Source organism: Esox lucius, chromosome 10 (genome assembly GCF_011004845.1).
Source record: "Esox lucius isolate fEsoLuc1 chromosome 10, fEsoLuc1.pri, whole genome shotgun sequence".
NCBI classification, from domain to species: Eukaryota; Metazoa; Chordata; class Actinopteri; order Esociformes; family Esocidae; genus Esox; species Esox lucius.
Window position 1 is genome coordinate 10,329,970 of NC_047578.1, and position 16,352 is coordinate 10,346,321.

Sequence of the window (16,352 nt, forward strand, 5' to 3'; positions counted from 1 at the left end):
AGGCTGTACTATTTTTAAGCTGTGTAAACAACATGCATTAAAAAAGATGACTTTTACTTTTCCCATCTGCCAATTGATTGAGTTAACTTTGTAATTTCTCTTCATTTTTTGACTTAAAGGATGTTGTTTCATTAAATATTAAAATGGCAAAAACCACTTTAAGACCTCAAATTAACTTGAGGCTAATTTGATTTAGTTATGTTTATTTGAAACAACTAAGTAGTAAGAAGTATTTTGATACAGTACTCTACTATGGAGTATTTGAAACAATACTGATCAACCGTCTGAGGTCATAAGTAAAGCAGGCACTCTGCTGATTTATCAGAAGTTCATGTGACATGACCAGGAAAGTCTCTGGTCCTGTGTAGTGCAATTATTTTTCCAGCAATGTACATACAGGACTTATAGTTTTTTGTGGTTAGGTCATGTGGTCAGGGATAACTCTGGCCCTCCTCTTTGGGCAGTCTACCTTTAGCCCTTTGAACAAATCCTTCCTGGGAGATCTGGAACCACATCCCAGACAGAGCCCAATTAGCTGAATTATGTCTGCTGTCTTAAATCTCATGGACAGGAACACACATGACTTGATACGAAATTAAAGGAGAATTTAATTTATTTTTTTAACTTGATGTTAGAGGGTTTCCTGCCTTGAAAGAAGTCTATTGAGTAATACTAACTGTATAATGCATGATTACAATCAATGATTCTGTGAACCGCCATTAAACCTAAACATCAGTGAAAGTGTTCATGGCATGTGAGGATGGAATAAAATATGCATTTCAAAATCCACTGAATTAACTATTAATTTAGTCTGATGTTGCTTAAAGGTTAATTTGATTCAAGTTCGGTCAACTTCAATTGATTTATTCCCACAGACAAGCAAGTGTTATGAAGCATTTTAATTAATTTCAAAGTAGGATTTTAATCCCAGGTCTGCAAAAAATAGTAATTTCCACAGTAATCTATAATTTTTCCATCCATGTCCCACCTACCTCATCCAGCTCCAAACACACCCATTTCTTCTTTCACTTTTTATAAATAAAATGAATAAAGATATCAGCTCTTTTAACCACAGTGTTAGATCGACCACACATCATTTGACCTGTCCCATTATGGTGCCTGTGAAAGCATCAGCAGAAAAGTCTCTTTTACCTAAATTCCCAATTTACTGCAGCCCACAGTTATGGGATGTTTTTTAGAATCTGTTCCATCCTTAACCTATAAAAAGTCCTGCCCGGTTCACCACTTTCAAACAGTGAAAGTTCGCAATGGTAAAACTTGCTTTTGTGCTCTGAATTGCTCTATCTATCTCTATATTTTCAGCTCAGTGTGAAGCCTTTTCATCCTCTGAGTCACATGGCTCCCTTCTGCTTTTCTGGATCAAAAGGGCCTCATGAGAAGAAAAGCCAAAGACATACAGTAACCTCAGACCCACTAAGGGTGTTTGTTTGCTTTACGTGCAGCTGTGTAGTAAGGGGAAAGGGAGTGTAGCTGTATGTTGTTTCAGTAAAGGCCGAACAGATGATCAAAAAGCCTTTACAGTCCAGAGAAAGGAAGTTAGCTATAGCTTTGTTTGTATGTACTTGTGTGTGTGTTCAACAAGTTATGGTCATTGTAGACTCAAACATATTGTGACATCTCACTCGGTTCTGTCATGTGGGATAGTGGTCTCCAGCAGTCTAAACCACTTCCTCCAACGCACATGTACCGCTGCAGCATGATTGTAATTCCAGCACACTGCTATTTCACACTGCAAAGTGAACTGTGTCAGGGGTTTTCAAATGTGGCTTTGCACGGAGTTCATTCTTTTTAAAATACATTTTCCTTTGAAACAATTTAATTTTTTAGAAATGCTTTTTCATTTAAATTCCAATTTACTCTCCACCCACAATTTTATAGTACAGTCTACAGCTCTGGAAAAAATTAAGAGACCACTGCACCTTTTTCTTTCCTTTTCCAAAAAAGTTGAAAAAGAAAGTTTTGAATGAGGAACAGAAGCCTTCAATTAGCAGTGGTCTCTTAATTTGCAGTGATCTCTTCTGATCCTCACTCAAAACCTTCCTTTCCAACTTTTTTGGAAAAGGAAAGAAAAAAAGTACAGCGGTCTCTTAATTTTTTCCAGAGCTGTAGACCATACTATAAAATTGGGGGTGGTGACAGTCTGACAGACCAGCGATTGACTTCTCTCACGTATGAAAAGAGTATCAAACAGGGCAAATAGGAAACAGCAACAAACGCCAACAAATTATCTGTTCTTTCACTTAGTCCAGAGAGGGTTAACGCAAGGAGGACTGTTTTGCTTCAGCTGGGTGACGGCAGCTAACCAAGCTACTCAGAGAAAGGTCAGCTAATGACAGATGGTTTCCTTTTTCCTCTGGACTATCAGTGGCTCCGTTAAAGCACCTTGTTATCTTCCCCTCAATGTGGGGAAGTGCATGTAGTGTACAGCGCTTTGTGCTTGAAAGGGAGTTCAGATGCCTATTGTTTTTTTGTTTACGAACAGTCAAGAGAAAACCGTAGGCTGTATGATCAATCAATGACAATATTTAAAGTGTGGCAATATTTAAATCTGTAAAACAAGTTCATGTTGTATGGATTCTGTACTGGAGTTTAACTTCTATTATTTTTGCTCAGTGTCAGCCTGAAAAGATTTGAAGTGATTTTCTGTATGTTCCTCTCTCCATTGATGAATTGTATTTGATTCAACATGTGACTTTACAGTGTTCTCTTCCTGAAGAAGAGGTACATTCTTTCAGAGATATTCCATCACTGTTTTTACTGGCCTCAGTCAAACAATGAACATTTACCTCTTTTTGTCTCTGACATCACAAATCCCCTTCTTTTGGACATTATGGACCGGTTTCACAGATACGGACTAAGCCTAGTCTGCGACAAATAAATCTAGTTCAAGAGAAAACTCCACTGAGCTTGTTGTTTTAATCCTAGACTAGTCTTAATCTGGGTCTGTGAAACTGGCCCTACGTGAGGGAGTAGTTCTGTAGGGTATAGTTTAAGGAAATCAGTAAACACTCCTATAACAGAATCGCCTTACGTGTGACAACACCCATGTTGCCTGCATTAGAGAAGGACGCGGTGGCTTCACGGAGCATAGATGTAAACAAAGTACATCTCCATAATTTTGCATCGCACATCTAAGGGACTCCAGTAATTCCCACTAGGCAGTAATTCCCACTCTTTGCACTTTTGTTGGTGAACAGGAGTCAGGACAGACACAACTTATTACCGTTTACCCAACATAGTCCATCTCACTGGAGACGTGGCACAGACCATTCTGGCTTTATTCTAGACCATTCTGGCTTTATTCTAGACAATAGTCTCCCCGAAATTCCATCCATGGTAAGAACTTCGCAACAAACCCTATATTTCTATAAGGGCCTTTTTTCCCAGACAGGAACTCTACCTCTCGCGTGTAACTGTGAGCAGTTGGCGACAGAAATTTCACAAAATGAGATGGGCAAGGGTAGCAGATGAATGATCCAATCCAAAACACACCAGGTAAACCTTGTGAAGATCGGTGTGAGCGATGTCAAGTGATGAGAATATAGACATGGTCTAGAACACAAACCCAGCGTGGAAAGGCTCAGAGAACTCAGATTCTAACCCGTGCGTGTTAAAAGGGCCCAATGAAATGGGATTCACACATATCTTCAGTGTTAGGTCTCACCTAGATATCACACACATCCATCCTACAGACACCTTTTTCATTCACATTTCTCCCTCTCATTACTTCATAAAGGATTATAGATCACATGCCTTGTTGAGAAGCAACATCCCTCCTGTGGGACTAAGGACTCGCTGAAGTGAGAAACGAGGGCACCTTCTGTGAGAGGTCCCAGCCAAAAATCCTCAAGCATTGTGATTAACCCTCAACCCTAGCTCAAAATGTCTAACCTATATTTTCTAAATTACATGTTTTGTACATTTTGATGCAGTATGTGACTGTTGGCAGATTAGACTATTACTTTCCTCCATCAGTTGTTCAACACTGAATCCTTGATAATTTCCTAGAAATACAACACACTGAAAAACACAAAAGAATCCAAACAAACTTTCTGTGAGGTGTTGCTTCTGCAGTGCATTCATACCAGACCAGACTGTCCTTTTCAGCCTTGCGTAGCATAACATAATGCTTATGTCCAGAGCTGTTGTTGCTGAAATCAGAGAGAGTTCATCCTATCTCTGCTCAGTATAACTGGATTTTGGGAGTTGTTCATTGAAACCCCTGTTGCATGGCAACAAGCCTCCCTGCAGTTCTGCTGGGGCCAGGGCTGACATACCTAACCTTCCTACCCAGCAACCCTCTCTCTACCCAGCAGGCCGCAGGACCAGGCTGATCCCAAGGTCCACTTCACTCCAAAGTAGACCGTGTTCAAATCATATTCAACATTTTTCCGAGGCCTTACATTGGTTTGATTAAACTTTCCTGACACAAATATACCAAAGGGATACTCCCAAAAGTCCAAACTCTGCCCCATCTGGCGCATAAAGAGGGCTCAAGCATATTGTCATGTACTTGATTGATTTTGGACCCAATTTGAAACTGTCAGCTTCAGAGCTCCTGTTACAACATGAGTAGAGCAATAACAAGGCACAGAGGATAAAAGACAAGTATAAAGGAGTCCAGATGATGTTATTGTCACTACTTCTTCCTGAGTGGAGAACATTCATTTTGATAAGGTCACAGTGGAACTGCCAGGGGTACTATGAAGGACCATAAGTATCAGATAGTTATTGTTTCCAGGTAAAAACTATATTTACCAGATCTGATACACATGTTCTCAGAACACAATGGGTGAGGCAGAGGAAAACAAAGTCATTTGACGGACTGCTGTAAACCGCGCTGAACGTGTACATTTGTGCACGGATGTGTGTGTCAGTTGAGCCAGCTTGTCTGCACTGGGCTACCGTGACCTTGGTGGCTGCGGTCGTGCGAGTGTCGAGCGGGACAGCGGAAGGGTGCGAACGGCAGCAGGCTGCTAGTGGAGCTTTCCAGATGTGACACAGAGGATGTGATTTCATTCACTGGAATCAGGCAGTAACTCGATTACATTTAAAATTAGCTGTGGCTTACTTTTGCTTCAATGTTTTTTCACTTGAAGTAAAATGAATATAAGTTCAGTCAAAATATTATTTTTTTTAAACTACAGGTAGAAGCTATTTGAGGAAGATACAGTATTTCTGTATTTCTTTTTTTTACCCGTGATACACACACAGCCTCAAAAATGTCCCTGTGAGTGGTGAATGGAGATGCAATTATGTCCATTGTAAGGGCTGAGGGGGACTTTCCAGACACATATTATGTAAACCTTTAGTGAATTGCTTGATCCAGAACCTAACACCTAACAATTTAACAGATGACACTTTTCTGTACATTTATCTCACTTTTGTATGTGTTACAGCAGTTGTCATGAAGTGTTTCTATTGACACCCCAAAACAACCCAAAACCCTGAAAATCAAGCAACAACAAGACATTGAAGTACAGTGGCTAGTAAAAACAGTTTTAAAGCGAGGAAGGAAGCTAGAAGGGACCCAGACTCTGAGGTGTGTCCAGTCCTTTTCTGTTGTGTAAGGTGGAGATTATAAGGCCACAATGTCAATCAATATACTCACACATTTACGGTATCTCACAGAAGTTACATTTGGTGTCATCGCTCTCACACTCCCTCATACTGGTCACTGGAAGTTCAACATGGCACCTCATGGCAAAGAAATCTCTGAGGATCTGAAAAAAAGAATTGTTGCTCTACATAAAGATGGCCTAGGCTATAGGAAGATTGCCAAGAACCGTGCTGCAGCACGGTGGCCAAGACCATACAGCGGTTTAACAGGACAGGTTACATTCAGAACAGGTCTCGCCATGGTCGACCAAAGAAGTTGAGTGCACGTGTTCAGCGTCATATCCAGAGGTTGTCTTTGGGAAATAGACGTATGAGTGCTGCCAGCATTGCTGCAGAGGTTGAAGGGGTGGGGGGTCAGCCTGTCAGTGCTCAGACCGTACACCGCACACTGCATCAAATTGGTCTGCATGGCTGTTGTCCCAGAAGGAAGCCTCTTCTAAAGATGATGCACAAGAAAGCCTGCAAACAGTTTGCTGAAGACAAGCAGACTAAGGGCATGGATTACTGGAATCATGTCCTGTGGTCTGATGCGATCAAATACACTTATTTGGTTCATATGGTGTCAAGCGTGTCTGGGGGCAACCAGGTTAGGAGTAAAAAGACAAGTGTGTCTTGCCTACAGTCAAGCATGGTGGTGGGAGTGTCATGGTCTGGGGCTGCATGAGTGCTGCCGGCTCTGGGGAGCTACAGTTGATTGAGGGAACCATGAATGCCAACATGTACTGTGGCATAATAAAGCAGAGCATGATCCCCTCCTTTCGGAGACTGGGCCACAGGGCAGTATTCCAACATGATAACAACCCCAAATACACCTCCAAGATGACCACTGCCTTGTTAAAGAATCTGAGGGTAAAGGTGATGGACTGGCCAAGCATGTCTCCAGACCTAAACCCTATTGAGCATCTGTGGAGCATCCTAAAATGGAAGGTGGGGGAGCGCAAGGCCTCTAAAATCCACCAGCTCCGTGATGTCGTCATTCCAGTGGCAAACTGTGAAGCTCTGGTAAACACCATGCCCAACATGGTTAAGGCAGTGCTGGAAAATAATGGTGGCCACACAAAATATTGACAATTTGGGCCCAATTTTGACATTTTCACTTAGGGGTGTACTCACTTTTGTTGCCAGCGGTTAAGACATTAATGGCTGTGTGTTGTGTTATTTTGAGGGGACAGCAAATTACACTGTTATACAAGCTGTACACTCACTACTTCACATTGTAGCAAAGTGTCATTTCTTCAGTGTTGTCACTTGAACAGATATAATCAAATATTTGCAAAAATGCGAGGGGTATACTCACTTTTGTGAGATACTGTAGATGAACAACGCATCAACATGTGGAGTGTTTTTAACGTACTCCTACTTGAGTGTGATCATCAGTTGGTGCACAGATACTAGCCCCACAACACACCGTCCAGCAGAATCTGGCCTCCCATTCAGGGAATGACCAGGGCTGACCCGGATCAGCTTCAGAGACAAGTCAGTGACACACTGCTATCCCTATTGGAATTTAAAGTATTTTCCGATTCATAATCTTAATTTACCCCTACAGTACACATACCCATTAACCTTATGCTAATCCCTAAACAAAAAACCCAATCCTTAGCCCCAATTCTAACCATAGGCCCAATTCAAAATGTTCTTCTATGACCATCACCTTACTGTTGATATCACATAAACCTTCAGCTGTCAACTGTCATCAGTGTAAATATTCAAATATCATGAAAGTTCTCATGAATAGCCACTGATAAGTGCGTTTTACATTTAATTGAACCATTCCCAGATGTGATATATAAAAGTTTGTACGTTGAACTGGGTTGGGTCTACTACAGTGTATCCAACTGTCCATACCTCAGTTAATGTTCTTTACAGTGTTTTATCCTACCAGCATTTACAGCCATGATGAGCTTTGTTTTCCACCCACTGTGCAAACTTCACACAGCGTAGACAGTGGCATTGTCCTGCCTAAATGGGATATTGGTGGAGAGTTGGCCCACAGTTCCACCTGTTTCTGCTGTTTTTCCCATTAACCCCAATCAGTGTTATCAGCTTTCTTTCCTGCAATGGGAAAAGTGGCTCTCGACCGAAAAAAGAATGTCTAACTGTCGCTTGCTGGAACAATCTCAGCTTGAGTCCCACAATGCCCTGGGTTTCCTAAATTACTAATGCTGCAAATATGTGGCCCACAGAACGGGACATGTTTGAAAGAAAAAAAAGAAAAGGAATACACATCCTCTGTGACCTCTATCACTGGTCCCCTCTGACCATCTGAAAGCATCCACATTCCAACAGAGAAGGCCTGGTGGTCCCCCCGCCAACAACGAACGTACATCATGCAGTGTCAGCTACTTGACCCCTCAGAGTTAGCCTGAAGTACATAGCTTCCATGTGTCATATCCTGTCCCATGTTAGGGGAGTTGTGTTATCGGATAAAGGATCAAATTCGTTTAGATTAGCCAGGGTTTAAATGGAAACCCTCTCGAGTGACCCGAACTGTTGACTGGCAGAGACACTCGCTGTACTTGCAGTACCTTTAATCTGTGCAAATGTTTAATACATGAGACATTAATTACATATGAATTTGGCATGCGAAGTATCAAAGGACTGTGACCTATCAGTTTTCCATCCACTCTATCAATGTTTTTTTTTTCAGATGATAGGGCACTTCTATGATAACAACAAAGCCTAACCCTTCTAGGATATTATAAGTAAAGTGTGTTTAAATCTTTATAAACACTTATTATTGGTATAGCCCAAAGAAATGTCAAAAATCCCAAAAATGTATTAATAGATTTGTGAATACCCTAGCTATATTGCAAACAATTAAGAAAAACATATGAATAAATGTAGCTATATGATGTACTGCAAAAGTATACAATTTCACATTCTATGAAAAAGTGACTTTTCTTGTTACGTTATAATTTGGCTATTTAGAAATAAATAGTAAAATATAGCATATTATTTTTTACCTGTTAATATTGTTTACACTGTAAAAACACCTGGAGAATGCAAACAAAACAAATCAATACAGAAGAGAACAGGGGGAATTGTAAGGTTTTTATTCAAATCAAAACAATATTTATAACCAAATGTATCATACTCGAGTAGTACAATGCATACATTTGCTTTGGCAAAACAATGAAGAATATGAGCAATACGTGCTGTAACTTTAGCTTTGTTGCTCATTGAACTGAGCCTGTCGTCATCCAATCCATCCATCGAAAAAAATGGTCTTGAGTCCCATTATGCCTCCTTCACATACGTCCTCACTGCTACCACATCCCCCATTATGCATTTCTGCAAGAATTAAGAGTTATAAGGGGGGGGGGGGGGGAACAGGAGGAGAGGACAAGTGGTGTTAGGTCAGAATTTAGACATTTCTGGTGCAGACAAGGAGCCAATAATAGGGTTCACATTATGACAGATTTCAGGGTTTTGTTGAAGAGAGTAAAACACTTGCACAATCAAAAATCCATGATGTTTTGCATGTGAAATTTAACTTTCCCCACAAGTTTTTGTTGTAATTATCGGAATTTAATTGTGATTATAATATTAAAGAAAATAGCTTTTTTAATAGGATACATAATTTGTGAAGTTCATAGGTTATTAATAAATTAACAAACATTACAAATAACAGAAACTAAAACTATATGCATTATACGTTTTTGGGGAGGTTTCTAAATTTTTTTCCCCAAATCAGAGAGTAATAAGCAGGAATCAGCCCAGTATTCAATCATGACTTTTTTATGGGCAGATACGTTTTAAATTAAAATAATTTCTTACCGCTATCAACTTTCCATCACCAGTCACTTCTCTCTCTATTGTTGTCTCTTTGCCATCCCAGGTCTGTTTTTGCACAAGTTTGCCATTTTCAAGAGTAAAAACAGTCTGAAGATGAAAGGGAAAAAATTGAAAGTTATTTCCAACGACACCGTAACCCAAGTCAAATGACTCTGAAACAGATATTAATCCCAACCAACCATTGTTTTTCTGTCGTCGGCAGTTGTTTCCTCGAAAGGCTCGTTGAGTTTGAATTTAATCTCAACGGTTTTGAATGTACTCTGAGATTTTACGCAGATCATTCCTACATCGTCCAAGTTGATGATCAGACTCGGCTTGGTACGGTTTCCTACCTGCCGGGTCGCGAAGCCAACACCTGGACAACGGAAAACAAATTGTAATTGGGATATTGGCAGTGTGGCGGTTTTTTTCTATAAAAACTTCATCAAATAAAACGGATTAACAGAATATAATATGTTTATTATATTTAGACCACTAAAGTCTATGTAATATATGTTTTTAACATAATTTTTTCAATAAAATCATATATATATATACACATATATATCATACCCAAAGCTTTCATGTAGTCATCAAAATTCTCGCTGGAAATCATTTTCCAGGTCCCCACGAAGTTGTCAACCATCCTCCCAGTTGCTTGTAATAACAATACGATGAACCCTTCCAAACTCGACTACTCCCTCTAATGACAACGATCCTCGGCTTTAAAGGGATTTATCTGGCACGCGCTTTCTAATATTGGCCAATCACAGAAACGAACGTCAAGGCATGTAGGCTAGTTTACCCATTTTCGATGGATGGAATAATGTTGGAATGGGTGAAAGGTTTTGGAGTCCCATATCTACTGTGCCAAGTTATATTTAGCTTACCGTGTCAAAGGCTATGCGTTTCACAATGTCCTTTCAAAAGCAGAAAAGAGTGTATCTGCAAATAGTTGACTGATCAACCAAAACTATGACAGAGCTACTTAATGTGTCATCACGACTGACTTTAAGGCCATGTGATGTCAAAAACCGAATTTTGGCATTTTTTCTTGGAGTCAAGAATCTTGTTCTGGAGGCAGAAATTATCTGATTGGTTTTCTGACTGTTAAAGGCGGAGATTGCATTTGAAACATGCACTCTGAGGCATTTGATTAACCTCCCGAAACCCTGTGTCCACGTATGTGGACATTTTAGGCTTCCTGCACCAAAACACTACTTCTACCACTCCAACCATTTAATTAACGCTTTGACAAACTTACAATGTGCAGATTGTGTATTTGTTTACAGTTGAAGAACTATATAAAACTAAAGTTAAATGCTGTAAACGCTCAATTATTGATGGTTAGTTCTTTTGCAGAAAAAACAGACTGACAGACCCTCTTTGTTCAATCAGATTTGACTGTGCAGTGATCGGGTGGGAAAATGATATTTTCCCAGAACACCCCATTCACCAACTAGTTGTGTTCATTTTTTCTTCTAAGGTTTACAATATCAAAATGGACCAAAGAGACCAAGGTCAATGACCACACAGTGTTAATCCCAAACCAGACACTTGTCCCAACCAACTTACTAAGAGTGTCCTTATGTGTTGCTGACCAAACTGTGTGTGAGAGTGGCAAGGAAATCGGCAAATATCCAGAAATACGTATGACATTCATGTTCCTCACTTGAAATAATCATGACATTCAAATGAACTATTCCCGACGCTCAACTGTAAAAAAAATAAACGTAACACTTGACATTTAAAAGTTCATATTTGGATGTACCCAGTTTCGATATGTACATATCCAATATTTCCACATGCCTGGCCATTATTGTTTGAAATTGTGTGAGCACATAACATGGTGATAAATAGGATTCCAAGTTTGCTTTTGGAGTTTGCATAATTGAACACTCACTAAGAGTCTAATTAGGGTTTTGTGAACCCATGAATGGAGGGAAGAGGGCATTATTTGATTAGTGATAAATCTGAAAACAAAAATAAAAACATTGTAAATGGAAAAACTGCATAGGGTCTTTCAACAAACTTGTCAGAGAATTAAAAAAACCTATTTCACTTTAAATACACATATGCCATCTAACCTACAGTAACTTCAAAATGTGAATGTGAACACAATAGAAAAACCCATTCAGTAGAGAGGAATCTCAATGTCTATGATAACACAGAACTTTCAATAAGGTATTTTATTATACAAATTCACAGATATACATAGCTACATAAATATGACTATAGGACAGGCTAGTTCTTGGCTCCAGGTTTGGCTTGGGGATCCTTGGTTACACAGTGAGACTGCAGTGTGGTCAGCATCTCCTTGCTGGTCAGTCTCGCTCCCTTCATCATTAGCCTTTCCCCATTCACTGTTGGGAAGGAAGGGTGAAACGTGGGCCAGGTTACAACTATGCAAGCTAATTATAGTTTAAGCAAACGTCCTGTCGTTTACAAACAGCACATCAAAAATAGAAGTTAGTCAATCTTACATTCGCCAATACAATATTCTCTAGTCAATGTATCAAAAGGTTTATTTTAAGAACCTCACCTCTGACTGCCCCAGACATTTAACTATTTAGTTTTTAAACCAGCCTGGTCCAGATTTAGCCAATCAAAAGCTTGATAATAAATTGGTATCAGATTATGTAACTCAGAGTAACTCTTAAAGAGATGAAATACACCAAAGAGCCAACAGCTAAGTGTCCCAGAGCAGAGGTTTGATTTAAAAAAAAAATAATCTCAGTCACAATGGTCATTGACCCTAGGCCTGGAGCATGGCAGAGCGTGTGGGGCAGACTATTATCATCAGTGAGTTAAGTCGGCATACTCAACCTCATATGCTCACATTAGACTTTATTGTACTTACTGAATGTGATGTCCACTACTGGTTCAGACTGGTCATGTTTCACTTCTGTTATCACTTCACAGTTCATATTGGTAGATCTGGCCTTCTCAGAGCCAACCATGACCAGGAACTCCCTGCAGGACACAAACATGGTGCATCACATTATTGACCTACAAGGGCTGCATCCGTGTGAATCACCAGAATAAGATCAACTTCGCCCAGCTGAGGAATCAAGAAATCTGTCAAATACATAATGCAAAGAAAGGATTATTTATTGGAATGCACATTTGTGGCTTTAAGAATACTCTGTGTGTGTAAAGGCCAAACAATTAATGACTGCTACAGGCTTGCCAAATCATGTTATGAAGAATTGTATACTTACATGATTTGTTAAATTATTTTTAATAACTGACAAAAATTAAGTAAACACCCGAATGCCAATCTTAATATTGGCCAATTACAACGTTTATTAGGCTAACATTAACTAACTAAAGAATTAAGAAAGTTGACGAGGCATGGTAAACAATATAAAACACTTTACAATAGCCTACGTGTCTCGCTTCAGCACTACCATTTTGCTAAATGAATGACTGCTTGTACAGAAAACATTACACGATAAGATGATCGCATGTATGCACGCATCTCTGTCAGGAATTATTTGGATAAGTTGTCAAACAGGACCAGACATACCCAATATCAATAACGGGGGGGGGCTTCCCTTTCATACTAAATAAAAGCAAATGTTTCCTAGAAAATTAATACCCACAACATGCAGGGAGACATGTAAAGTCCTTACCGTGTGGAACGAACATTAGATTCAAACGGACAAAACTGAACAACAATCTTCTTGACGGCCTTAAGCACTACCGCGGACTTGCTGGAAGTCGCCATTTTTTGCGACTATAACCTTTCAACCAGGGTGACGTATAAGAACGTCTCGAACGCAGATCGGCGCATTCGACTGTGGAGCTTGTGTTCTCTACAAACGCATTAGACCTACTGAAACATGACGGGTGTTATGTTCACCACCAGGGGGAAGTGGAGGATAACAAAAGTCCAAATGATGTCCGTATGCAGCTATTAGGAAGTTCTCATTCTACACAAGCGTAAATAGCAACCGCAACGCGCGACCGATCTGTCCTAGTCCAGTAAGTTTATTTTTGACTGAGTGGGATGTGCAGACGTGATCCTTCCGATGGATGACAGTGAAGAAAAATTCACATTAAGGTTTTGCGCCATAGCTGAAGATCTACATCTTTTGGTTGTGGGAGCCGACAGATTATATGACACTGCGACTTTAAAAGGCGAATTATCAATATATAACTTTTGAAAACTCGTTTATTGTATGAAGCGGAATGGATCTAGTAGGTTTTAAAACTTTGAATGAGGACCACAATATTTTCCGTGTGTTCCAGAGGTTGCATGCCAGAATCAATTAAAAGATTGATTGTTAGTTAATTAAGAAGTTCGTTCGGGTGTGCTAGTTCTGGAATATATTTGCTCCTGTAAGTCAAAGTGAATAAGGTCTGTTCAATTACTAAAATGTCATATGAAATCATTTAGCCCCTAATACATGGCTTTGGCTCCACAGGAAGAGTTTGAGGACCGCTGTACCCGGTATATGTATCTTAGCTCAAGAATTTGATATTTTCATTAATGTAATGCTGGTCTAATTGCATTGGCTAATGACAGATTGGTGGTGTCCAATAAAATGTATATCAGTGTTTTGCATGAATCTAAATTGTCGAAAGACTGACAACCATCATAGACGTTAACGTCACAACAGGTAATTAGCTACTGTAAAAAAACTAATTGTATGGGCTATATTCTAATATTATTTCAGTGTTTATTAATGTTTTTGTTTAACTGGCCATTTGGCATAGGATCCCACAGCTGCAACTTTCAATGAGCATTCAAGTCTTACAGACAACTTTTTGCTATTCACAATAGCTTAACAAATAAATGGCCCATTATATAATAAAAGCTAGTGGTCAGTAGTTCCCAACTCCGATACTCGGGTACCCCCAACAGTACACAGTTTTACTTTAGCCCCACCTATTCACAGCTGATTAAATTTTTTGAGTAATTATCAGGCCCTCGTTGAGTTGAATTGGGTAAGCTTGTCTAGGTTTAAAAATCTTTGCCGTTGGGGGCACTCGAGGACCGGAGCTGGGAGCCACTGGACTCTAATTTACTCATTAACAACACTTTAGCTGTTCATTTATGCAGTGCTGGCAATGATGGGGATGAATGTAGCCTACAATATAATTTTATTTACAATGCCCTGCACAACTGCCCGTATATTCAGCCTTGCAACAAAAAAAAGACTCTAATCAGGCAAAACTCAATTATAATTATACTATCCAGTATTTGCACATATCCTGGCACGCAGGCCAATGAAAGACATTTAAGGAATGTACATTAAACTCAGGAATATATGTAGGCCTGATTAATTAACCATTACAAGGCCTTCACAGTTTGTGAACTCTACAAATACTGTTGACACTATTGCATTTTTTATTAGGGTAGTGAACAGAAATTTCCATAACCAAACAATCTATAAAATAATAGGGAAATAGCAGTACATGACAGTAGGTAACTACACTCAGGAATACATTTTACGGGGGCTATAGAATTATATTGATTGCTCTGTAGCGCCTTGACCATTTTCACATTTTAAAATGATATTTTAAAAATTGAAAAAATGCTTTGGAGGGTGTAGAAATAGTCGCTCTTAGGAAACCTGTAATTGGGAAGCACGTGCCATAAATATCTAAGATAATTTTCCCTAAGCACTGTTTTATTGTTCTGTGCTTTAATTGGTTGCAGTTAAGACCGGATGTTTTATTGATGTTAGTATGACTGACTCCCCTGTCATTTGTCTGTTAGCCTATTAAAAAATGCATTCAGTTGTAAATTAAGAAAATGCTTTTTTCCTTAGACCACAAATATGCAATGCTTAACTTTTTTAATGTATCCCCATCGTCCCTGTAATCCAGGCTAGAGCCCCATATGGTCGGAAACATTCAGAACATGTTTTCTGAAAAATCTTACATTCAGCCCCTTTAAGCGAGCCGTTTGTCAGAAGAGGTAGCTCTAGCTTTTAACTTTTGTCAGTAAAACCATCAGCTTCCCTGGTAGATGTCTGTATTGTTTGTTTGAACACTGGGTCAAAGCATCCTTTGATTTCTGTACCATAAGGGGCCTTGTGTTAGATTTGTACTGTACTATTACATAAATACAATACTAGCAGACATCTACAGTTAATGTTTAAAGATATTGTTTCAAATAGTCTTTCTCAAATAGATATTGTTTCAAATAGTTCAGAGTATTCCTCATTAAACATTTCTCGCCGATCCTCCTATCAGTTTGAATTGACTTGTAGTCTCAGTACTCATACTGGCTTTAGAGACTCCCTGAGACCAAAATAGAACTTTATGGTCACAACCATAAGCGTTATGTTTTGAGAGGGTCTATATTGAACAGAATACCATCCCCACTGTGAGGCATGGTGGTGGCTCACTGATGTTTTTGGGGTGTGTGAGCTCAAAGGCAAAGGGAATCTTGTGAAAATGTATGGCAAGATGAATGCAGCATGTTATCAGAAAATACTGGAATACAATTTGCATTCTCCTGCAGGAAAGCACAGCGACATACTGTGGTTTTAATGCAGTGCTGCCTGAGGGCCCAGAAGATCATGGCCATCCAATATTGGTTTTCGGCCTTGTCCCTTGCATACAGAGATTTCTCTGGATTCTCTGAATCTTTTAATGTTATGTACCATATATGAAGAAATTCCCAAACTCTTTTAAATTTAACATTGAGAAACATTATTTTAAAACTGTTGCACTATTTGCACGTTCAGTCTTTCACAGTGTTGAGCCCCGCCCCATCCTCACTTCTGACAAACCCATCCTCTCTGGAATCTTCTTTTAATACCCAATCATGTTACTGATATGTTGCCAATTGACCTAATCAATTGGGTGATATTCCACCAGGTTTAGTGTTTTAGCATTACACAACTTTTCCAGTCTTTTTTTAAACGTGGGCATATATTTTTCAAGAAACTATAAAATGGCTCAGTATCAACATTTGA

General features: G+C 39.4%; 2 protein-coding genes across 2 annotated transcripts; both read right to left on the bottom strand.

The window, feature by feature from the left end:
* Nucleotides 1–8,680: 8,680 nt before the first annotated feature.
* Nucleotides 8,681–10,128, bottom strand: fabp4a (fatty acid binding protein 4a). The gene is made up of 4 exons (NM_001303662.1): nucleotides 9,991–10,128; nucleotides 9,618–9,793; nucleotides 9,421–9,525; nucleotides 8,681–8,934 (listed from the first exon to the last, which is right to left on the bottom strand). Exons 1-4 carry the CDS (start codon nucleotides 10,061–10,063, stop codon nucleotides 8,881–8,883), a joined length of 408 nt encoding a protein of 135 aa, NP_001290591.1. The 5' UTR covers nucleotides 10,064–10,128; the 3' UTR covers nucleotides 8,681–8,880.
* A 1,459-nt stretch (nucleotides 10,129–11,587) lies between these two features.
* mrpl53 (mitochondrial ribosomal protein L53) lies at nucleotides 11,588–13,187 on the bottom strand. Its single transcript, XM_010873373.5, has 3 exons — nucleotides 13,053–13,187; nucleotides 12,278–12,390; nucleotides 11,588–11,780 (listed from the first exon to the last, which is right to left on the bottom strand). The coding sequence occupies exons 1-3, from the start codon at nucleotides 13,145–13,147 to the stop codon at nucleotides 11,662–11,664; spliced, it is 327 nt and encodes a 108-aa protein (XP_010871675.1). The 5' UTR covers nucleotides 13,148–13,187; the 3' UTR covers nucleotides 11,588–11,661.
* Between the last annotated feature and the right edge of the window lie 3,165 nt (nucleotides 13,188–16,352).